The sequence below is a fragment of the Haemaphysalis longicornis genome, unplaced genomic scaffold (genome assembly GCF_048455015.1).
Source record: "Haemaphysalis longicornis isolate Haplotype H1 unplaced genomic scaffold, Haemaphysalis longicornis Haplotype H1 scaffold_1, whole genome shotgun sequence".
Taxonomy (NCBI): domain Eukaryota; kingdom Metazoa; phylum Arthropoda; class Arachnida; order Ixodida; family Ixodidae; genus Haemaphysalis; species Haemaphysalis longicornis.
The window spans coordinates 391424373-391448619 of NW_027526203.1; the positions used below are offsets into that span (position 1 = coordinate 391424373).

General features: G+C 46.3%; 2 protein-coding genes across 2 annotated transcripts; one reads left to right on the top strand and one right to left on the bottom strand.

The window, feature by feature from the left end:
- The first annotated feature begins 213 nt into the window (after window positions 1–213).
- LOC144155287 (PSME3-interacting protein) lies at window positions 214–8776 on the top strand. The gene is made up of 5 exons (XM_077686625.1): window positions 214–591; window positions 1398–1496; window positions 1581–1702; window positions 4364–4553; window positions 6576–8776. Exons 1-5 carry the CDS (start codon window positions 456–458, stop codon window positions 6791–6793), a joined length of 765 nt encoding a protein of 254 aa, XP_077542751.1. The 5' UTR covers window positions 214–455; the 3' UTR covers window positions 6794–8776.
- A 6309-nt stretch (window positions 8777–15085) lies between these two features.
- Window positions 15086–20378, bottom strand: Nd-b22 (NADH dehydrogenase (ubiquinone) B22 subunit). The gene is made up of 4 exons (XM_077686626.1): window positions 20201–20378; window positions 19914–20056; window positions 16927–16982; window positions 15086–15291 (listed from the first exon to the last, which is right to left on the bottom strand). The coding sequence occupies exons 1-4, from the start codon at window positions 20296–20298 to the stop codon at window positions 15157–15159; spliced, it is 432 nt and encodes a 143-aa protein (XP_077542752.1). The 5' UTR covers window positions 20299–20378; the 3' UTR covers window positions 15086–15156.
- Window positions 20379–24247: the final 3869 nt, after the last annotated feature.

The window sequence follows — 24247 nt, forward strand, 5'->3', positions numbered from 1 at the left end:
TCTGCTCTCGGGCCTGCGTGGTGGGGGCAGAAGCAGAGTAGGTGCTCGAGCGTCTCCAGTTCGGAACAGTCCGCACATGTAGGGGAGTCCTTGCGGCCGTGTCGGTGCAGACGCTCCGCCACATTGCAGCAGTTCAGCCGCATGCCGCAGCCGCCGTACCCTACCCGTAGAACGTGGAGTAGATGGCGCCACGTGCACCATGAAAGCGGAACGGGGCGCGTGCGGCGTGAGCGCGTCGTCCACTGCTACCGGCGCGAGCATGCCAATGGCGCTGCAGCTGTGTCTGGTGGATTGCGGTTGGTGTTGGTTCTGTTGACTACTGATGCCACCAGCTAGGTAACTAAGGGCACCTGATCTTAACAGCCGGCGGAGAGCGCAAGCTACCATTGTAATCAATCGTCAAATGTTGTGTTGAGCTTGCTTTTACCTGGCGTGCAGTATAAGTGGTGTTCACAATGAGTCTTGGAAGCAGTACGTCGCAGGACACGATTCCCAAGTTCAAGTCGTTCGTGTCCGAAAGTGAACTTGAAGAAAGACGCAAGAAAAGGCAGGAAGAATGGGAGAAAGTTCGGAAGGCAGATGACCCTGTCGGTATGTGTTCAACCTCTTCGCGTGCGACGTTCACCATTTGAGTTTGTGCTTACCTTAACCGTGACGGAGGTTTACTTCACGCGCTGTCTCCTGGAGAGTATCCGTCGTGTCTTTTGTTTTCATTCTGCTTCGCGTGTTACTTTGCACTAAGCTTTCACAAATAAGTTTAGTGGAGGGTAACGCGCGAAACAAAAATCAAAGCCATGCTTGTACCGACGTACACATATGCGCTAAAACTGCGGCCTTACTTGGTACTTCAAAGTTATAGTTACCAATAAAAGCAACAGGCTGCAAAGCCTATGCCGTTACCCTCATGTTTTGCCATACAGCTACTGCAGGCGTAGCACAGCAGGCTCGTAAACGGTGCAATGCGGGCCTGGATGCGTGACGGGTTGGGACGTTCATCCTAGCTGGCCGCAGGAGCGCTTGTCTCTTTTTGTAACTATTGCACTCATTTCACCGTCAGACGTCCGTCGACGGGAGGAATGTACGAGACATGGAACCCATGGAACATGTTTTACGCGCAAATAAGCGTGAAATGGTGTGTTCTACGAACTGCTTCGCAAAAAGCCGTCGTCACCGACAGATGGGGTTATGTAGAGGCGGGGATTGGGGGGTCGTAACCCTTCCCCCTCTCAGAGTGCTCACAAGTCTAGGCTATTGAATTTCGGCACCCTTGCTTGTACACCTCCAGAAATACAATCGTGGCGGCGCTAGTACTGACCAGCCTGGCCCACCGCTCTTCTCGGGTACAGCTTGGGTAGTGGGAGGCAAATAGTGATGCCAGTATTTGCATTTGCTTGCAGAGGCACCAGAAGAGGAGTATGATCCCCGATCCTTGTTCGAGCGGCTGGAAGAGCAGCGGCTGAAGAAGCAGGCAGACTATGAAGAGGCACACAAGCTGAGTGGGTGGATGCGCTGCCTGTGTACTTCATGGAACTCTGTTTACACTGTAACTTGTTGGTAATTTACATTTGTGTTTGTTTTAGAAAACATGATTCGCGGCCTGGACGACGACGAGGTCACGTTTCTCGAGTTTGTCGACATGAGGAAGCAAGAAATCGAATCGCAACGAATGAAGGAAGACATGCAAGAAATTGAAGAGTACAGAATATCCTTTGTATTAGCGACTGTGTCTATGCAGTGTCTGCCGGAGAATTCTGTCTGCTTAAATGAATGTGACTTGCATAAATTGTGCAGAAATATGACCGCAGTCTTTGACGCACCTCCATTTTATGTTCTGTCACATCGGAGCTTTTGCTTTTGTTTGTTTGTGGAGGTGGGGGTACGAAATACAAAAATAGGCTAAGTCGGAATTCGTGATGCCATGGGTCACCTAAGTGTAGGTATTATGTTGAATTCATGCATGGGTCACTTTGCAGGATAAAAATAATTTCTTCATAGGCAAACTGAGCTTCGTCTATATAGAATTTCTTACTTATGTTGCCCTTAAATAGCCTTCATTGAAGTGCTTTCGAGGCATCGTCTTAGCTGTAAATACTGTGGAAGTTGAAATTGCCTGAATGGCACAGCTGTCATAGCCATTAACTTAAGTGTTACAGCCTCATTGATTGGTGCATTTTTGGGAATAGTAGAGTCATTACTGTGGGAGTGAAGGAGTCACTGCTTACTGAAAACATTTGGATTTACTGAAAAGCAGGCACTGCAAACAAATAATGGACAAAAAAAAAAAGAAAGCAAATGTGACTAGGCTGCCACTCACACATACATGGTTATTTAAAAAAACTTATATGTATGTAAAATAATACAAACACTGTACATCAAATAAGTGTAAGAAATCGGGACAGTTTAATATCCTATATAGAGCATGGCAGTGATATCTCCCTATTAGTCAGAAACAGCATTATCTTAACAATGCTTGTTAGCGTGTTCCTTGGGATAGAAAAGGTGTCGGGCTCTTCGCAAATGTTGTTGCTGGGTGGTCGAAAATTTTGCTCTATGCAGGTTAGTCAGCCTTAAATACATTAGACTAATGGGGATGTATTTTTCTGTTCTTCTCAGTGAATGTTATGTACATGTCTTGCATTGTACTCTTTTTGGTGTGGAGAGTTTGTCTGCTTACTTTCCTATGCCTTTTCAGTGGCCGTTTTAGTTGTGAGTTATTGCAAATGTTGCCAGTCTTTTTTTTTTACTTTCTCATTGCGGATTTGTGCTAGCCAAATGTGAATTGTTCTAATTCTAGTAAAAGTCAGGTACCATTGTCACCTGATAGGGGATTTACTCAGTACATTTCGGCGCACGTTAAAGATCCCCAGGTGGTCAAAATTAATCTGGAGCCCTCCACTACGGCGTTCCTTATCGCCTGCATTGCGTCGGCGCGTTAAACCCTACAATCAATCAATCAATACTCCATCTTGCCAAATGGTATTTTTTTTTCAAACCCGAACGTCTCCCGAAGTTCAAATTTTATGGTCTATTTATTTTAACACCTCTATCAGTGACTGTATCTACCCGGTTAGTCACCGATAAAGTAAACGCTACCTTTCATTTCTGCTAGATCGGCCTTGTCTGTGCACAGACCAGTATTGCCCTCTGCCGAAGTAAAATTGAAATGCAATAGGTAGGCAGGTTCAAGAGTAGAAGGTTGCATACAAAGAAGTCATAAGTAGGTTACCTGTTACTGTTTTAGCTTGAGTCATGTTTTAAATGGTATTTCTTTATTCTTGTGCATAAATAAACACAAGTCACAGTTTGGTTTATGTCATAGTTTCCAGGATCCTTTTTTTCAGGATACTTAACTCCAGCAAAATTGGTATATCTAAAAATTCTGCTCAAATTTTATAGGGCGTCATTAGCAAAGCCATTTCGGTTCAAAGTGTTCTAAGTGATGTTTTTTTTTTTTTTTTTTTCATTTGGGATAGAGAACATATACCCAACAAAAGTTGGCGGTCCCTTTAACTAAATTGAATAACGATAGGCATGTGATTTAACAGTGCAATGTATAGTTTGAAGTTTTCAAGTGTTGGAAAATTCAAATAATAATATGAATTGAAGTCGGCTATTCTGCCATCTGTGGAGAGCTCTGTGACTTTTATTGCACAGCATAGAGGTTTTCAATGTCTAGGTACCCTTCGTCCAATTTGGTAGTGGCCAGTGCACAAAGTTGGGCAACCTGGATCCCGGTTGTAGTTAGTACTTCCAGTAATACACACAGCTGCAGTAGGGTCTGCATTTGTGTGTTCATTGTCATGTACCTTTTGCCATCCTACCTGCAGGATTACAGTCAACCTTATTTGTAGTTTTTTTTTCCCCCACCGTGTTTGAGCTCAGAGTTCCAAGTTTTCACATTTATGCTAATCTTCTCGTTGGTGTTAGCAGGTCAAGGCCATTCAGTTAACAGTGCCAGAATACCTGTTACAGTATTGTGCTCTTGCTTCCAGCTGGACATTAATGAACACTACCTTGCACTTCAGTGTATGGATGTTCATCATTTACCCGAAAATCACTTCTATGCTGTTCTAGCCGTTGCTCAGCCGTGCATTTGTGGCTGGGACACCATTTTATGCCCACGTTAATTAAGCAATGGTTGTTTGTTTATTCTACACTTCAGTGGCTTCATTTTTTGTCCCCGTGATGATGCATTATTTTTTATCATTTTTAGTGCCCTTAATGTAGTGTGCTCAAAAGCTTGAAGTCTGGAAACTAATTCCATGCAGTGACATCTTTTGTGCAAGAAAAAAAAAAACATTGCTCTGGTTCACAAGCATTGCAAACAAACAACTGGCTCCAAAGGTGCCTTGACTCTGCACACAAAGCTGTTGCCACACTATCTGAGGAAGCCCTGGAAGCCAAGAGGCTGGAGCTGAAGAAGAGCTCTGCTGCAGCTGCCACTACTGGACCAGGGAAGAAAAGCCAGCTCTCTTTGCTCTCGGGGGCGGTGAAGCGCAAGTGCTCCGATTCCTCAAATGAGGCCGAAAAGAAGCAACGCTCTAACAGCTCAGGTACGTTGAGGCTTCAAGGGGGTCATGGGCGGGCACAGGACCTTTCTCTTTTTTTCTCGAGGGATGTAGTGTCAGCCAGTTGCAAGCTGCGCATCAGAAAGTGTAAAAATGAGGTGCATTTGGTAGGCAAGCACGGGCCTTGTAGGACTATGCAGTGTGTTTGATATTCAGAGCAGTTCTCTTTTTCTGGGTTTCTTTTCAATAACATAATCAGTGGCTCTCAAATGGGGATCCGCAGACCTGAAGGGGTCCGTGGAGCATTTTAGGGGTTCGCAAATGCCTCCGTGACTCTTCTCTTTTCCTCCTGTTTGCCAAGCCTTTTGGCCAATGCAAAACAGTGGTTTTGCTGCATTAAACCTACATTTGACTTCCATGTGTAGCAGGTGCTATTCAGTTTGCTTTTTGCACAACACTAATATTGTGTGAGGAAGCGAGACTTGCAAAAGGTACTGAGAACCACTGACATATACAGTGTATCAAAGGATCCACAAAGAGCTCAAAAAAAAGAACAAGAAAACAATGACTGTTGGAAGTACAGTCTGCTTTAGCGCACAGAACAAACACGTTTTTTTTACCCATTTTTCTTACACTACTTACCATGCATCACAGTTGTAAAGGGTAACTTAACTTTTCATTTGACTGCCTCTTTGAGTGGGGTGGATAATCAGATCTAGATGAATTTCCTGCTAAGCTTAATGAGATCCATAAACGACAAAAGCAGGTCAATAACTTTGTTCGTGGGGTCAAGAATCAAATGACTCGAGATTAAGGATATTTTCGTAATTGGGCTTGCAGAAATTAGAGGGGCACTTTAAAAAAATACTGTGATTAGCTGTACATAAAATAAATTTGACCCAAAAGGGCTTTTTTAGTATTTAGAGAAATGCTGTTTAGCTATGGAAGAAGCTGGGCTCATCAGAAATGCTGTTTTGTGTTTTGAAACATTGCATTTATAATAACTGAACATGACTGTTGCTAATGCCATTTATGATCTATGGCTTCATTTGTGAGATACCAGCTATCTCAAAACCACACTGCATTATGCCATTTATGAAGCCATCACGTTTATTGCCTATTGTCTCACTGCATGTTAAGCGTTTTGTTTTTTGAGTGGTGGTTGTCTCGGCCCTTCTTTGAAGCATGCACTCTGTATGTTCACTTGTCGAACACTGAATGTCAGAACTCAAGTCAGATTTCGTAGCACTCGGCACTCGTGTAAACTAGGAAATTTAAAAACTATACGAGACAAATTTGGAGGTGTGTAAAAATCAGATGAGTGTGTAAAAAAAATGCTTCATAAAGTAGATGTGTAATATACGTGATAACTTTTGATAGGCCACTCTTAACAATTTCAGCAAGGGTGCTCTAGCTGCCTTGCTCACAAGTTGTGCTGTCTTACTGCATCACAAGAAGTTGGGGAAAAAAATATAGGGGAGAAAGCCTTCTCTATTTGTTAAAATCTAAACAAGGAAATCCCAACTCTGAGTGAGCGCTAAGAAAGCTGTCAGTAGTTCAAGAGTTGTGTTCAAAGGGCCCTGAAAGCAGAGGTGGATCCAGAGTTACCAGCATGGCCAAGAGGGGGGCAGCACACACTGTAAGCTTTGCGGCCCCCCGTTTCTTTATCTGCCTCTGCCTGATGAAAGGGGGCTGGTTTGTGTAGAGCCAACATACTTGGTTACATAATCGTAACAACAGGGACTGTTTATTCACCATGTTTATGTACTTGAACTAGACAAGGTCCTGTCTGTAGACCGCAAGTTGCCTATCCCTGCTTCGCAATGTCGCTATCATGGATGCCTCTAGGCAAAGCACAAGTATTCAGTGCCGTGTTTCAGATGCCAGTCATTTGCTAGAAGTTTGGAATGCCGCTGTTTATGCCTTTGCCTGCTTTGCGGCACCAGTGAGTAGCGGTTCTGTTAAGGGCGCCCTACCCAGAATGGCTCTCCGATGTTTGCCATCGCCTCCCTTTTCTTGCGTGCTGCGCCCCGGCCAGTTGTGACGCGCCGTGTCGGGTGCATGCAGGCGAGGACGAGCAGTCGGCCAGTGAGGAGTTCCGGGTGGGGGCCCCTGTGACGGCCCTGCGCTGCGTGGGCGTCCTTCCCGGCCTGGGCGTGTACACGGACAGCAGCGACTCGGAGAACTCTTCCTTCAGTGATGAGGCTGACTTGGAGCTGGACCTGGTTGGCCGCAGACGGCCGGCACCCTTGCACCAGGCAGAGCGCTCCCCGAAACCCAACTAGGCTTCTCCTCCCATGTGGGCAGCAGACTGAGCCCTGAGAGCCATGATGCAGGCCATATTTCTATTCTTTTCCCCGTCGTTAGCTGAATCGATGTTTCTGTTTGGGCAGTGACAAATGTAACTGTTTCAAGAAGTCACCGCAGCCCTACAGCACAGCAAGAGCTGCTGGCTGCGTTGTGACACTCTGCCATGGAGGAAACCTGTGCTTGCTCTGTGTGTCGGGAACTTCTTGAGCTTGAACGGGGTGGCACGAGAGGATGTGAAGCAAGTCTGGGATCTGCACTCGGAAAGCCAGCATGGTGCTGCATGCTGCTGCTGGCTGTAGCATCACCATGTAGCTGTTTAGTTTCTAGCCCATGGTCCAAGCGCTGTGGTCTCGCCCTTCTTTGCTGTTATTTTTTAACCTCTGCATGTTGTGAACATATGGGTAACAGTGCGTGACGAGTGTGGCCCCCAGGTTCCTGCGATGCCGCCAAACTTGAGGTGCATGCAGCAGATGCTCCCAAAGGCGTATGCTTGCTTTTATCAAGAGGATTGTTCAATTATTTGTCGCCATGTGGAGAGCAAGGGCACAAGTTTTGCCACTCTTGCCTGCAGAATTGAGGGAAATTAAATGCTGGGCATTTTATTATTGTGTTCATGCTGCTTCAGGTTGTACTGCAAGAACCATGGCCGAAGGCCTAAAACGGCAGTAATGTAATTTGAGCTGAGACAGTGCTCCTTGTGTTAGCGTAGCAGGTATTGTGGGAGAAACTGCATCCGATAATATAGGCTGGAAATATCTACCTGAAATGCAGCCATGCAGCTTACAAAGAAAAGCTATCCAAGTGATTGTTAAATTTTCCTTTCTGGGAAACTTACCCCACCTTGTGGGGACAATGGTGGGGGCTCGTTACAAATTGCACTGAAAGCACAACAAAATCAAGTTTGTACGTATTAAAAGTGACCCGGGCCTCTGAAGCCAATGTGCGTAAACTTTTTATACAAATCTAGCCTCACTGGACATTCAACTGGTCTTCTTTATTTGCCAGTCCAGTATAGTCCTCAGTAGTTCGTTGGCAGTCCAGGACTACTCTTGCAAGGGGAATTATGGGGGCGGAAAATTTTGAAGCCCATCCACTCTGTGAAGGTGGAATGCCAGCAAAACCGTTGTTGAGGTGCCATGCTGGTTGTTCTATTCTTCATGCTGCAACTTGCGCGGTTGGCAGCTGGCTATGCCCATGGTCGTGACCTGTGCCCATGGTCGTGACCTGTGCCCATGTTCGTGACTTGTGCCCGTGGTTGTGACCTGTGCCCATGGTCGTGACCTTTCCCAATCCACTGTCATCATTGTCCCCGATATGGATGTAAGCTGCCCACGATGACCCCCATCCACAGCCATCATTCTTGTCCACACACGTCTTGTAAAGAGCTTCACTGAAAAAAAAAAAAAAAAAAAATGAAGCTGCTGCAGAGCAGTCCTGGGCAGTCCAAAATGACAAATCGGAGAGACCTGATGCTGCACTGTTTTCAATTTCAACTAAACTTGCTGGTTAGACTATAAAGAACAATGGCTCATGCGTGCTTGGCACTGGTGACTTACCCGGTGCAGTTTTAAGCACAAAATCGCCTGTTGTACAGGTCACGCAAGTGCACTGCATTGCTGATATTATGTTTAGGCACCTCTTGATGTTGGTCTTGTCAGCTGAAATGTGTCGCATGGTTGCATGGACTCGGAAGAACGGCTTGAATTGGAGCTTGTTGGGTATGATGCCCACAGAAGCTCTGGCTCTAATTCTGAGCACAGGAGAGGTGAAGCACTTCATGAGAACTCGTTGATTGCCACTGTACACCATCTAAGTCTTGTGAACTGGCTATTTTGTGGAGAAGGTCATTGTAACGTGTTCAAGGGGCATGAAAGGCTAAACCTTTCATTGTTCTGTCAGCTTTCGTTGGACGGCAGACAATGCTTTGTTTAAATAGAAATAAAGAATCAAAGCTGGAATTTCTCATGGTTCCTTGCCATTTTTTGCAGTGCAAAAGGGCATGTATCTGGCATTGCATGAGCAAACTGTTCAATGCTGTAGCCTTGTGGGAAGCGTATAAAACACCGTGTTATTGGCGAGTGTTGGGAGCAAAAGACAGCAAACTGTTGTTTGCCTAGTGGTCAACACTAATGACCTCGTGCTTTTGCTGCTGGATGTAACCGTGCAACGCTGGGAGTAAAAAAAAAGAAAAATAGAGTTGTAACACTGTCTGTCCGTCATGTCCTTCCCATATGTATCATCCGTACCGGGAAGCGACTGGGCACTTGCCCAGTCATTCCGGTAGGGTGGCTTAGTTCCGCTGACGGACCGCCCCTGCCTTGCCATGCGCACACATTAATTCCGGAGGGGTGTGGCCCTCCTCGCCTTGCCCCCGCACGCAAGCGCAGTCGGGTCCCGGTGCGGACGGTACGTATGGAAAGTACCGAACAGACGGAGTGCTAAAGCTTTCTAATAACTTGTGTGCTCAGCCTCACGGAAACTGGTGACCGTACTTACTAAGGCACAGCAGATCAAAACTAAACCATTGCTGACTGCCAGTAACAGGTAGGCAGCCCGTTCTAGGATGATTTCTGGCTGTAAGTTTTTTTTTTTCCCTTAACGTTGTTAGGAAAAGCTGCGTTACATGATAATGATACTACGTAAATGGATGAGTAGTCTGCCCGGCTGCGGCGGCCGCTTTTCTGATGAAAAGCAAAAACACCCGTGTGTCTGAGATTTCGCCACACGTTAAAGATCCCCAGGTGATCAAAATTAATCCGGAGCCCTCCACTACAGCGCATCTCATCGCCTGCGTTGCGCTGGCGCGTTAAACCCTACAATCAATCAATCAATGCAGGCTCGATGCTCAGCCATCGCTGTTTTTTTTTGTGTGTGTGTGTGTGGATGTGATGGAGGGCAAAAACAAAAATGCCGCAAGTTGAGATTTCAGTGCATGTGAAAGAGGACCAGGTGGTCTAAATTAGTCGTAGTGCTCCACTACAGCCTGCCTCATAGCCAAGCCCAGTTGGAACTGTGGGACATAGAACCACTGTTTAAATGTGAGTCACCAGTGCATAGCCAAAGGAGAGGATTGATCGTAGGGCTTAACGTGTTGACGCAATGCAGGCGATGAGGTGCACCGTAGTGGATGACTCCAGATTAATTTTGACCACCTGGGGATTTTTAATGTGCGCTGAAATCTCGTACACATGGGCGTCCATTAGAAAAGCGGCTACCATGGCTGGGAATCGAACCCGCGTCCTCGTGCTCAGCAGCACAACGCTTTCAAAAGAGAGAATTGCATTGCAGGAGACAGAGGTGTACAATTGGTTCCAATAGTTGTCACAGTTTCAACATATTACATGCATTATGTTTAGTGGGAGTGCGCAACCAAGTTTCAGAAAATTTCTTCCCTTCAGATGGTGCAAAAAGATACTAAGAGAAAGGGAAAATAATTTTGCTGCCAGGCAGGCGCACTTGCTCGTGGCAGCCACCGTTTCTGCTTGAAGCCTTCAAAGCTGTGCTACTGTGCTACATAGGTAGTACTGAGTGTTGTCATCACATGGGTGGCACTCGCGTGCATGTGTAAGCAGAGCATAGAGTCGTTGCTGGCTTTTAGTGCAGATGTTTTTTTACCTTCTAAAGCTGCGAGTGCAAGCACAACTTCGACAGAGGCCGCTGGAGGTCTCCACCATCCTGGCCATACCCGAGCAGCAGCAGGTCGTGTTCTGTTGGGGCACCCCAGCCCACGTTTACGGGGTGGTTAAGGCTTCGAATGAGAAACTCGGTTGTGCCGTTTGCCTCCCTGCTTGCCCACGTTACATTGTGATGTGTTGTCCTGAAAGAGCTGGCAGGCCACTGTGCAGCATCTGCATCATCCCTCCTCTGGAGCAGCTGTGAGCACTCTATGCCCACAAAGGCCCTGGTGGTTGTGTTTCCAAAGAGGAGTCCCAATTTTCAAATGGGGAACGACGTATGTGGCTAACCCCGCTTCTTCCTTCGCAATGCTACTGGTGTGCGGTCTGTTGGTTTTTAGCCGTTTTCCCGCAGTAAGGGTCTGACCTTCAAACCAGGAGGGTGGAGGGGTGGTTTAAGGGACAGTGCAAAGGAGAGAAGGGGCCACTTTACCTCCAAACCAAAGAGGTGGAGGGGTTTTGCAAGGGAGTGGAGGGGGAAGGGGGCAGTTCATTAAAGGAGCCATGAAGAGAAAACACAAGTTTGGTTCATTCAAAAGATTGTCTCGTTAGAATCATACTGACACCACTTTTAACGTAAACTTCGCTCAAATAAGCTACATAATTAGGAAAAACGGGAATGGTCATGCGACCCACCAGCTCATTTCCCGCAACAGAACCTGTGATGTCACATGGGCTAAGCTCTGCGATTGGCGGAGGCTGGCAGAAGCAGACGCAAATTAGGTAGAGCTTACAAACTAGACGAACGAGCGATTTGCGCTTAAATTTAGGGCACATTCTTTACAAAGCAATAGGAATGATGGGACAAACAGTGGAAGTTACGAAAGCACATGTAAACATAGAAGTACTGATGCGTTCTGCTGTTCGTACTGCGCACAGCATGCTTTGGTTTAGCTGCACAGCACTATGGGGCTTGGGGTTGTCTCAGACGACACTGGCCGATTGACGCAAGCAACGGTGTCTTACGTGACCCCATTTGTCGAGCGAGCACTGTTTCAGGGAACGAATATTTTCTCCCAGAACAAAAACAAGCCAGGTTTAAATGCGGGCAAAAACAAACCAAACGCTTGCCACGGTATGGTGGCGCCATCTAGGTTACGGAACGTAAAGAAACGTGGGAACAAACCAACACCACTACAGGGTGGAGACAACCTTTGAACGGTCCCTTGCCGCCGCAATGGGGCCAACGGGCTCAACGCGTTATTCTTTTCGTTTCCCACGAGACTTAGCAACGCGAAACAGACAATATGATTCAAACTTCTTCAGTAAACCGCGTTGCGGCGATAATTTTAGCGCGGTTTTGACACAATGACTTGCTTCGGCAACGAGCGAGCAACCGAACATGGCGGCGCCAGCGTTACGTGTCTCTACCCTGTACGGCGGATGCGTGAATGAAGGTACTCTAGGCTGCAGAGCGGTCGGTTCCCGTGATGTCACTTGGGACCACGAAAACGCACGTTTGAGCGGGAAAATCAAAATTTTAACCTAAATTGTTTAATTTCTCAGCGAATAAAGCACCGTTTGTATCCGGACAAGCGCTGGGGGCACTATAAAACACGAAATCTTTCGAATAAAACCAACTTACATTTTCTCTTCATGGCTCCTTTAACACAAATCTGTCACAGAACTGGAAGAATGCTATATAGCATCATATTGACTGTCGACTGCTTGCTGAATATTTTTTTTACTTTACTCGAGAACCAGATATTAGCACACCCCTGACATTTCGTGTGGGTCTGGTTTTGTGAAGCTGCTTTCTTTCAACTGCCGTCCTAGTATACGTACATTTTGCGACAAATTATAGCATGTTTATCTGCTTCAGCAACTATGAATTAGCCCATTTTTATGCCCCTGTATTAAGTACGCTCTCAAACACTGCTCCAGCAACCGTAGGCCATGACACTGCTCAAATGTTGCTGTCCACAGAATATTTGAACTAACCCACCAAAATTTATGCTTAAAGAGACCATGGAGACAAAAACACGAGTTTGGTTCATTCAAAAGATTGCCTCGCTAACCCTTCGAGGGTCAAATTTTTTTTCACCAAATGTGACCCCTCGGGGTGGATTTTTTTTACTGCTGATGTAAATTCTTCGGACAAATCTATTTCAAGAAAAAAACATTTCTTTAGGGGGATCATAATGTGACAAAAAAATCGTTGTGCTGTTACATGCGCGTGGTTTATTCATTAGTAACATAAAAAAAATTCTAAGAAAGTTTTGTGGGCTCAAGAAGCGCATCAATTTTGCGGACGCAAGAAGAGGGAAGCGCCCGGAGGACGAAACCGAAACCAGCCGCTATGCACCCGCACGTGACCTGATGCGCAACTGATAGCAGGCACACTGCGTAGTAAGCGTAAAAAAAAAAAGAAAAGCAGACCCATTGGTGCAAGAAAAAATTTTCACGTATTTCCGCAGTGTGGCAGTACATGCCGAGCAAGCAAAATGATAGAAAAGCGCATGCTTTTTAAACATACGAGCGATGACGTACATGTACATTATTTACCATTTTGAAAGAGTTTTCCAGGGACGTACATGTACGTCGGACCCTGAAAGGGTTAACATCATAGTGACACCACTTTTAACGTAAACTTTGCTCAAATAAGCTATAATATAATGATCAAAAAAGGGAATGGCCATGACACTCAATAGCTCATTTACCACTGCTGACCCCGCCAGGAGCTGTAGCACGTGGCACAAGACCCCGGTGGAGTGCCTTCCAGCCACTCAAAAAAAATATATATATATATATAAATAAATGTTTTCCCTCCTCTCTCGTTCCGCACTAGAACCTGTGACGTAATATGCACAGTTTTGCGATTGGCTAAGGCCGGCAAAAGCAAACGCAAGTTAGGCAGGGCTTAAAACCTTGCAGAACAAGCTGTTTGCGCCTAAATGTAATGCATATTCATTTTATAGCAGTAAGAATGGTGGGGGCAAACAATGAATCTCACGAAATTACACGTTAACATAGAAGTACCAGTGCATACTGCTGTTGGTACTGCACGCACTATGCTTGTTATGGCTGCACAGCAGTCTGGCACTTTAAGGTTGTCTCGCACGACACTGATCGACTGGCGTAAGCAGCATTGTCTTACGTGACCCTGTTTGTCAAGCATACCCCATGTTTCTCAAAACAATTACTACCTACCGTAACAAAAACAAGAACAAAACAAAAGCGGACAGCAGTCCTGCGCAGTATGGTGGCGCAGGAGGACTGACGGTAGGACTGACGGTAAACAAGGCATTCCGCAGTCCACTGCAGACTAAACAGCGCACTAACGTTCACTTGTCCTGGTTACGTCATCACAGACGTCACAAAACACACGATTTGGCAGGGGAATAACAAGTTTAACTTAAATTGATTATTGATTGATTGACTGATTGATTGTAGGGTTTAACACGCCGACGCAACGCAGGCAATGAGGCGCGCTGTAGTGGAGGGCTCTGGATTTATTTTGACCACCTAGGGATCTCTAACATGCGCCGAAATCTCGTACACACGGGTGTTTTTGCTTTTCGCCTCCATCAGAAAAGCGGCCGCGGAGGCCGGGAATAGATCCCGCGACCTCATGCTCAGCAGCGCAACGCCTTAGCCACTGAGCCACCGTGGCAGGCAACTTAAATGGATTAGTTTCTTAGAAAATAAAGCATCGTTTGCTGCCGGACAAGCGCTGGGGGCTCTACAAAACACCTAATCTTTCGAATAAAACAAACTTATATTTTGTCTGCATGGCCCCTTTAACGGGGCACATGGGTCATTGATCAAAACTTTATTTTTACTGTTATGATGAGAAAGCATGGGGAAAATGTAGTTTTTCATTCTGATCGCAGATATCAAATTTGTTTTTGGGTTAAACTATTCAAATTTATTTGGATTTTTATATTTGATTTTTTGACAGTCTTTGTAAAACTACTGGAGGGATGCAGCTGAGCGAGGTGCCAGTGAACTGTGCACAAATCAAGGAGTGCAATAAGACTCTATCTGGTCTGTAGCAGAAGTTATGACCGTTTGAAGCTTGGGCCTGGGAGGCAAAACCGGTTATTCTGGTTGCCACCTTTCAAGCAGAGGGTTCCAGATTAATCTTGAACGCCCGGTGTTGAACTTTTACGAATACTCCCGTACAGTATCATTTTTGTTTTATGTGTGAGCTTAGGAGGCTCAAACCTTCTGGTCCGTTTGTCGTGACGGGCGAAAGTGCTGGAACAGGGCGACTGCACAGTGGCAGAGCGCTGGCATGCAAGCCTGTGAGTGGAGTGTGCGGTGGGCAAAAGGATGGCATTATGTGGCAAGCGATAATCCTCGGGTCAGCGCTTTGGGCAGAGAGGCATCAAAAGCAACCAAAGGTGTCCCAGCAGAACACGAAGCATCATGAGCGCAAATCAACGTGTCTCAACACAACTCCAACAACAGATCTGTGCTCACAGACCTATAACAAATCTGCAACAGATCGTCCCAAAATTTATGTTCAATCAGACCAGCAGCACGACCTGCATTCAAATCAACAGTGTGAACTGCTCAGTCAATGGCTCGCACGTCACCGACAGTGGTCATTTGTAAGAAGAAGAAGAAGAAAAAAAAAAACAGACAGGGTGCCAGCTCAATGTCTTTACTCTTTACTATCCTCCACTGCATCTGCACTAGTGCTCTCACATTGAGCACACTCAGTGGCCGTGCTCTGGCTGAGCCTTGCCGTACTGCTTCTCCCACATCTCAACGTACTCCTTCTTCCTTTGCTCCCTCCTAGCAAAGTACTCCGGATACTGGGCCTTCTCAAGAGGGTGCCAGTAGTCGAGAACCTGCAAACAAAGTAGGCAGAGACAAATGACACAAGTTTGCTGCTACCCACCTCACTGATCCCTAAGACTACATTGTGGGGGCAAAACGTGCACATATGCTTCAGCATTTTTGCCCCCTTGCTACGTCACATTTAACAGCCATCAGTTGTACGCAAGCAGAACAAATAAGCAGTGATGACACAAAAAGAAAAAGAATATCGCCCATTGTGGAAACACAAGGTATTTACATTAGCATTTACATTTAATGACCAGGTCACCTGGGCCATTCAAACTCCAGTATCCATAACTGTAAATAGTCAATTGGGCCCGTCATTCGGTGCATGCCTTGTTCATTTATTGAAGAAAAAAGAATTGTTGAGAAATTTGCGTCAATTTTCATAATTATCTTTGTTGCAATTTTCAGCTTAATTTACTTATTGAGTGTCAAAAGGAAAATCGTGCATTTTAACTGGTGTAATGACACAAAAATTGTAGTCTGCAATCCTTTCTGACACCAGGGGTCTTTAGTCAATGTGGAGGAGCTTGCCAGTTCCAATAAGTTGCCGACCACCAACTTAAGAGGCTGCCTCTGTTATGGAAGCTGGCCCGATAAATGGCCCTCAAAACAGCTACAAATTATCTAGTAAACACGTGCTCATTTGTTTCACATTTGGGCAACTCACTTATCACAAGCTGACCAACTTGCTTTTCCATTCGTATGCGCAGGCAAACAGACCAAGGTTTACTTTATTTTTACTCTTTTAGTGCGAGAGCCCTAGTAGCCCAGCAAACTGGTTTCTGCCCTTGCTTTTATGAAAAAGCCTCTTCTGAGCTGGTAGAAAAATTATAAGTACACTGGCGGGGCCAGTGTCAAACCTGGGTTCTTTTAATTTTTGGACAGGGGAGTTGGCATGCTGAAGCTACACACCTGGGCTATGAGGCGCACCATGGTGGAACGTACAGATTAATTTAGACCACTTGAGGCCCTTGGATATGCACTGAAATCTCGACACCTGGGTCCTCTCAGTTGTGAAGTTGATGTCTTACTGAGTGCCACGACAACTGCTAGTTCTTTATGAGCAAAGCGGTGGACATCATGCTACAGCCACTGCCACGTGCAATGACAGCCGCTCGCATATGTATGAAATAAATACGGAAAGTGAACCTGGAGCATCGTTTCAAATATATAAAGAGATTTGTTGTGCCAGACTCATGACCACAAGACATGTATCCACACTGGAGTTGACCAAAAATGGCATACTTAATATCTGTACATACTCGTACCCACATATGCTCATATAGCACATGCCCACACTCGAACAACATCCAGGCTGCAAAGCATTTAATTAGCAACCGGTCAAACAACGGCCTAGCAATGCCTAACCTGGGGAAACAAAATGGCTATTTGGTCCAAGAAATTAGCTTTCCCACAATATTCTGAAGCTGGCATGGCCAAACCACGACATTTTTTTCACCACTCCAAAGTGCACTTGGAGAGACAATATACCATCAAAAAAATTCCATTTAACCAATTGCAACTACAAAGAAGAAATCCCCCCCCCCCCCTTTTTTTTTCAGTTGTATGAAAGTGGGTAGGGTCTTTACTACATATAATAAGCAGTACAACTTCTTTAACAAAGCAATCTTGAAACCCACCCAGTCGGGGGAAGCAACCTCTCGTCCATAAGCAACACCTTTGGGCGACAGGGGATCTGGAACAAACGATTTAAATAATGGTCAGCAATATGCACACTTGAGTATGACATACATTCCACTGCTTTGAGTTGAACTTGACCAACTGCCCACTATTAGCCTAAAGCATCATGATCGTGCAATAAGCATACTAATTGGAAACTTCCGTACCCTCTGATACAATGATCCCACCCAATATAAACTGTACGTTATATAACTGGAAACAATTAACTGGGGCCTAAATTGCATGTGCTTTGTCACTTCCACAGCAAAAAGAAGTGCAAGGAATTTGTGCAAACTAAAATAATATATTTGCTGTCCCTTTCTTTACAATGTACAGCCTTAATTTTCCCAGCCATTAAGACATTTTGTGCCAGACTCTATGAACTTCAAATCAGCCACCGAGCCAGAATTTTTATGCTGCCCAAGGGAGCTGGGCACAGCTGTCACATTACCTGAGGAGGCTCTCTACACCAGAAAAGCATTTCCCTTTCATCCCGCTCCATATTCTTCAGGGGCTACAAATCTCCCCTCTAGACCCTCAGAAGACAAAACCACACTCCCTCACGACATCCATTATAACTTAATTATCATGCCCATACCGGGAAACATGCACGCACAATTTCACACCAAAGGGCGTGTGCAATGCGCACAGGCATTGCATAAACAATACTGCAACAAACCTGACATCCACTACGTCTACGCAGCTGAATATCGGCGGCGTGATGCCTTTTGAATCATTTCCCATTGTCCTTCCAATCAAGCCCAGTGCAACTTCCTGACCATCCGCACCACCAACCCAGCCACGGCGAAAGAGGCAGCAGTAGCATTAGCGCTAATACAAAAGCCGACCCCTTTCACACTCATCACCGATTCTAAAACGGCAGTTCAAAATTTCGCCTCTGGCTTTATTTCGTTTCAGGAAAAAGTTCTCCAACAAGCACCCCCAACTTCCCCCGTAGAAATCATCTGGGCTCCGGCGCACGCTGGCCTGGAGGGGAATGAAGTTGCCCACAGTATGGCTCGAGAACTCGCCATCCAAGCCGGAGCCAGCTCGTTCCCCTACCATGGCACCAGATCTGCTAGAGACCGGATGATCACATACAATGAAATTACCACCCATTACTGCCTCTCTCCTCGTGTCTACCCCCCGGCACACACACACAACTCGCCATCCTTCAAGAACACACATGGCATCTTTTACAAATGAACACAGTTCCCAATCTCGCTAAATTACACCTAATTCACCCAGCCGTATCCCTTCACCTAACTACTGCTTTCCAGCCCTTGGCACCCTTCAGTACCTCATGTGGGGATTCCCGAGAGATCCCTATCCAAAAATAACCACGTGTGAGCAGTGGGACGAGGCGTTGCACTGCCCAGACCAGGAGGCTCAAGCTTCACTGGTCGCCCGGGCGGCCGCCATCGTCAACTAACTGTGCTCAGAAACAAATGTGTTTCTTCTTCTTCACATGGACAAACAGCGTAGTCACAAGCAGCAAGGTCTGGACTGTAGGTGGGAAGTGCCACCACCTGCTGCCCAGTACTTGGCAAATAATCGACGCAGGCGTAATGCGCACATGCGTCGACTCTTGAGAACAGACCAATGTTTTCTGAGATCTTAAATTCTGGGTACATACTCCCCAGGGCACCACTTCATTGCTGTCTCCAGCAACTTCCCTGATGTAGAAAAAAACAGCCCCCTTCCTCTTCCTCACAGACGACTCCCGCATAGACGTGCGTATGCATTTCAAATAATCTGCCTTAGTCCTACCTCTAACATAGCACCACTCGTCGAGCATCTCACAACACCATGACACACACGTCATCCGCCTGTTGGTCACAGGGTACCGATAGAACTTTTCAAGCTTAGAAGGACGGCCAGTGCAGTAATTTGGCTATACGCAACAAGCCAGATGGCTTCAAACATGTTCCTGACAGCAGCGCTGTTCCCCACTCCAACACACCAGGATGGGTGCCCTGACCCTCCAGTGTCTTCGAAGCTGGAATTCCCTCTCTCCAGATCTTGATGCTGCACGAATATGGTACTACGATGAGGACAGTCAGCTCCCACAGCACACGAGCCATTTCACCCCAAATACTAATCAGCACTTTAACTACGCGAAACCGCACCGCAAAATCGCCAGCAGTTCTTCCTCTTTCAACCAGCATGACTGTGCAAGCACTGGTCGCTGCCACAGGTGGGTACTCATCCAGTTGCTCACAAGCCTGGACGGAAGTTGTATGAGCACACATGAACTCGCCACAGCCTGCGCTCATTAAAAACTTCGAACAAATACTTGTACTTTCTAGGAGCTACTAAGCGAGGAACCATCTTCACATTTGGAAAACCATAAGTGACAACTGCTAATTACGCTAACTATGGTTTCCAATCCCATTTGACGCCAGCTTTTCTCCACTAATCAAAACCACAGTTTCTTGAAGTGCTATTTAGGATAACTTTAAATAGTTAGCTGTGGCCTGCAACACGGCACACGCTTGAGTATTTTCGTTTTTAAACTTCAATAAGGATTACGCACTACCTTCGTTTATATTTGCTGCTAGTGGGCGAAAGCTAGTTGATATAACTGCCAGTTACGAAGGCTGCTAGTTTCAACCCCGCCTGACACCAGCTTTCTTTTTCCAGTTATCAAAACTGCAGCTTATGTGACGAGTATCACACACGCAAGTTTACGTAGATGCATTTTGCTGGCTGCTGACCAGACAACGGTGGTGGGGGGGGAATGGCACGACGCACTGAAAAACACACGCACAAAAAAAAAAAAAAACCACTCAAACCTTGTGTCGATAGTTTGATGTTCCAGACGCATCGAACTATCGACCATCAGTGTGGTCGGTGCTATCTGGCCATTCCATTGATCACGCTGCACTCAGACATAAAAAAATACAGCAGTTGAGGACGCACACTGTCAATTAAAAGGATGACATACAGTGCAAAGGTTGTGGGTGTTCGTTTTGGAACAATTCTTCTTCCCCTTGTTCAAGAATCTCCTTGGCGATCCTCAAGTCCTTGATGTGGCGGTACCTCTCAAACCGTTCCCGCAATTTCACAGCATCCATCCTGTATTCATCTCTGGAAAGTTAAAGCGAAATGTTACGATGTTGACGGCTATTCAAAAATTTCTGTACCGACATCAAGATGCACACGTTACGAAGCCACGATCATCCCTTAAACGAGATGAGGCTAACCGGAACGCTACGAACAAACCAGCTTTACCTGTGAGTATGCCACGCTTCAAGGCAGCGGAGGGCTCTTTTATAAAGACTACATACTTGAAATTTATGTGAGACGGTTTTGGTGACTAAATACGACATAGCGGTCACACCAAGGGCTCACACACACACACGGCAAGTACACACTGCCACTTTTCCTTTTTTTTTTCTTTTCTTTTTTGCTTCGATTGGATTGGATTTGTCTGGATTTCTTAAAGTACGGAAGTTAACTCTATGAAGAAATTCTGCGCAACTCAAAGTATACACGAAGAACGCAATCAAATAAATAATTTTTATAATTATTTGAGCGCTTTGTCGAAAGTGAGGCCCCCTCTCGTCTTTTAGAGGAAGCACATGGACGCCTGCTGGGCGGGCTCTGTTCTGTGGCGGGCTGCTTCGAATATCGCGCGCGTCGGTCGCACTTGCGGCAAGCTTACGTATGTGCTCGTTTGTGTAATCGCGCGGTTATTGGCACGAATGCACGTGTGTCAAGGTGGATGTATTGGCTAGAATACCTGTGGGATACATTTTGCATCCAATCGCGCCACACTGTGCATTCTTAGAGTTCCTCTATATAGTCCCCATGCTAGTGAACCGTAACCATGCGGTTGTCTCAGGGAGCCGTGTTTTCAGAAAAAAACAATGGAGAAAAGAAACTATGCAAAAAAACTGAATGAGAGGACGCAGAAAGGCGCGAACGGGCCCCATACGCATCGCCTTATCATTCGCTTGTCATACTCGCGTGCCTCAAAGATGTGGATGCGCCTTCACCACTAGACAAAGATGATGACTCATAAAAGCTCCGCTGTTGGAAAAATTGCATGTTATGCAGTCAGACAAAACCGGTAACACTATGAACATCGTTGATGAAATAATGATACAGTATACTGACCGGATAGCACGAGGACGCGAGTTTGATCCCCGGCCGCGGCAGCCGCTTTTCTGATGGAGGCGAAGAGCAAAAGCGCCCGTGTGTACGAGATTTCGGCGCACGTTAAAGATTCCCAGGTGATCAAAATTCATCCGGAGCACTCCACTAGCCGCGCCTCGTCGCCTGCATTGCGTCGGCGCGTTCAACGTACAATCAATCAACTGAACGGATAGCGTGGCTCGTGCTACAAAAGCTTGAAAAGTTATTCTCATAATGTCTCAAAACTTTTCATGCAAGAACTCCAACATAATTCTAATTCAGAAAAAGGTTGACGTCAGAGCTTTACAAGAATTACGGACCTATCAGCATATACTCAACCTCATAAACGACACCCTAGATTTCCAGCAACTGGGAGAACAGGCTGGGTTTAGGAAAATCTACTCTAAATGGATCACATTCGTGCGCCATCAGTAAAGTAATAGAGAAATCCGCGAGGCACAACAAATCCCTAGCATTAATAGATCACGGAAAAGGACACGACTGTACTAATGGAAGCACTGAGAGGCTAGGAAACAGAGGAGACTTACATCATGCCTTTTGAGGACATGCATGGGCCGCACAGTTTTTCATATGAGGAGTGAGAAGTTCCCTCAGGAAGGGTATGAGACAACGTCTCTCTAAAATTGTTGGCAGTCTGCAGTCTTAGGAAGATTGAAAGGGAATGTCGGGGATACGAGTCAACGTAGAATATTTGAGCCATTTAAAATTTGCAGATGACATTGTCTTGTTCAGTGAGCCTGGAGAACAATGTTTCAGAAACTGTACTCAGAAAGCTCTGTCGTGGTGGAACGATGGGTATGACTAAGATATCAAAAGAATCAAAAGTTATGTTAAATGAGCATTTAGAAACCCAGCGATGAAGGGTAGATGATCAAGGTCGATGCTATCTTGGGCAGGATGTGCCGTTGATTGAATCCACTGGAAAGAAATCAGGCATAGCTAGAATTAGTATCTGCTAGCTGGTACGTGTGCATTCGGCAATAAACAGTAAGCAGCTGTCACCAAAAACAAATGTCTTCCTACTCCAGCAATGATAAAGTATGGGACAGAAACTTTATACGCCCCCCAAAAGAAAACTTAGGTCAGTCCAACAGGTGATGGAAATAATATAGTAACGAGCATCTTGGAGACAGAATTTTGATTTGGGGGGAGGGGGTTGAGAGAGAGTAATTTATTGAATGTAAGGAAAACAGGTCGGCGTGATCGTATAGTCTCTGACCTGCTACTCTGGGGGGGGGGGGGGGGGAAGAGCATAGGTAGAAAAAGTGACAGGTATGATTATTGACATAGAGGTGATAATATTAATATAAGTATATACAAAATGCCTATGCCATGTACAGTACATATTCAATAATTCACCACAACGGGATTGGGCTACAACACAGCTGCCAAACCACTGCTTTTTAAGAATATCAGCACTGCCTTGAAGGCCAGCCTGAACACTGCAGGTCTGCCCAGGGTCCCAGCAGGACGTCCTCAGACAATGCCCGATTGTCTAACTGGGCTAACGACGTCGCTAACTTTCCACGGTGATGTGCGTAGCAGGGTCAGTTGCACAGCATATGTTCAATAATCTCCGGTATGTGACACGATTCACGGTCAGGGTCACTCGAACCATCGACGAGGTGTTGGTAGCGATTAGTAGTAAAATCAGAGTCCCTGGTAGAGTCCCTCAAAAGCTACGCCGAGCCGCAGTCGATGGAACAGCGAGGAGTATATAGCTTCGCTGAGTCCCTGGGGTCATCCAGAACTTGCAATCAGGGTCCAGTCGATGGAGCCTTCCGTGGCGGTGGGCAGTTAATTCGTCGTGGTGTCTTGGTGGTGTCGCGGAAAACAGCGGTGAGAAGAGCGGTCGTGCCTGGTCTTGCGAAGGGAAGGCGCACGACTACTGCCCCTGCTGAAGGCTTTTTCGCCTTCGCGTCAGCCCATTCATTGCCCGCCAACCAACAGTGGCCTGGAACCCATAGAATCGTCAAAACATGGCCTTGCTGCACCGAAAAAGAGCATAGCTCCACCACTTCTACAGAAAGTGCATAATAAGGCCGGTTCTTGACTCATAACACCATTGAGGACCTGGAGCACTGGCTTGGGGTCACAGAACAGGGTCCAGGCTTGAGGTGGTTCACAAGAGACTAAACGAATTGTCTCCTGGATGGCTACCAATTCTGTAGCGGTAGAGCTTGTCTTGTGGTCGAGTGTGAAACGTCGGGTTACCCCCAGGCTTGGAATCACCACAGCCACAGTTGACCTGGAGTCAGTCACAGAACCATCGGTGTAGACGTGTAGTTCTGGCGTATGTGCTTGTCAACAACGCTAAAGTAAACTACTTGAGAGCCACTGAGGGCAAACAAGACTTCTTGGTAATTCCGGGATGGAAAGGCGGATTGACAGTCTTGATAGCACCCAGGATTCTGTGAAACCCCCATTGGGGCGTAACCAGAGGGAATTATGCGTTGGTGACGCTAAACTGCTGCCGCAAAACTGCTTCTGGAGCGCGTGGAGGGAAGAAACGACAATGGATGGCGTTCATGCGTCGTCAGACATCGGAGGTAGACACGGAGTGTTCGCACGAAACGAGTGCATCCCTCGGATAGACACGTGCCTCGGCAATCGTACCCATAGTAGATGTACATGGCGGCAGACCCAAGCAGAGACCCGTAAGGCTTGTGCTTGCATGCTTTCCAATGTGCGTACGCATGAAGTAGGCAAATTGGGGGTGACTGGCAGGCTATAACGAAGGTAACCCAAATAAAGAGTTCGGTACTAACGGCAGAAGCTAGGACACTGCCGGATGGGCCCCATCTCATTCCTGACACGAAACGGAGAACGCGCACAAAGTTTGCAAGTTTTGTCTTTAGCATCGTGATATGTTTTTTTTCCGTGAGAGCCCGCGGTCCACAACAACGCCCAGAAATATGTGGTGCTTAATGTACGGTATTAAAGTGCCATCAATGGTGACAAGGTATTGGATAATTGACTTTCTCGTGAAGGGAAGAACAGCGCATTTTGCTGGATACAAGCTCAAGCCTTGACGGCGCAATACCGAGACGTTATTGCTGCAGCTCGCTGACGCGCTCTCAACTGTGATCGAGTTACACCAGAAGCCCAGATGCATACCCT

Bases quoted from the DNA above. Each gene is read 5' to 3' on its own strand.
- LOC144155287 (XM_077686625.1), top strand. From the start codon at position 456: ATGAGTCTTGGAAGCAGTACGTCGCAGGACACGATTCCCAAGTTCAAG. The intron at 592-1,397 runs GTATGTGTTCAA...ATTTGCTTGCAG, and splicing joins GAAGGCAGATGACCCTGTCG to AGGCACCAGAAGAGGAGTAT. The intron at 1,703-4,363 runs ATATCCTTTGTA...GACTCTGCACAC, and splicing joins AAGAAATTGAAGAGTACAGA to AAAGCTGTTGCCACACTATC.
- Nd-b22 (XM_077686626.1), bottom strand. From the start codon at position 20,298: ATGTCGTATTTAGTCACCAAAACCGTCTCACATAAATTTCAAGTATGT. The intron at 16,983-19,913 runs GTATGTCATCCT...CGTTTGTTCCAG, and splicing joins ACACCCACAACCTTTGCACT to ATCCCCTGTCGCCCAAAGGT. The intron at 15,292-16,926 runs GTGGGTTTCAAG...CTTTGTTTGCAG, and splicing joins AGGTTGCTTCCCCCGACTGG to GTTCTCGACTACTGGCACCC.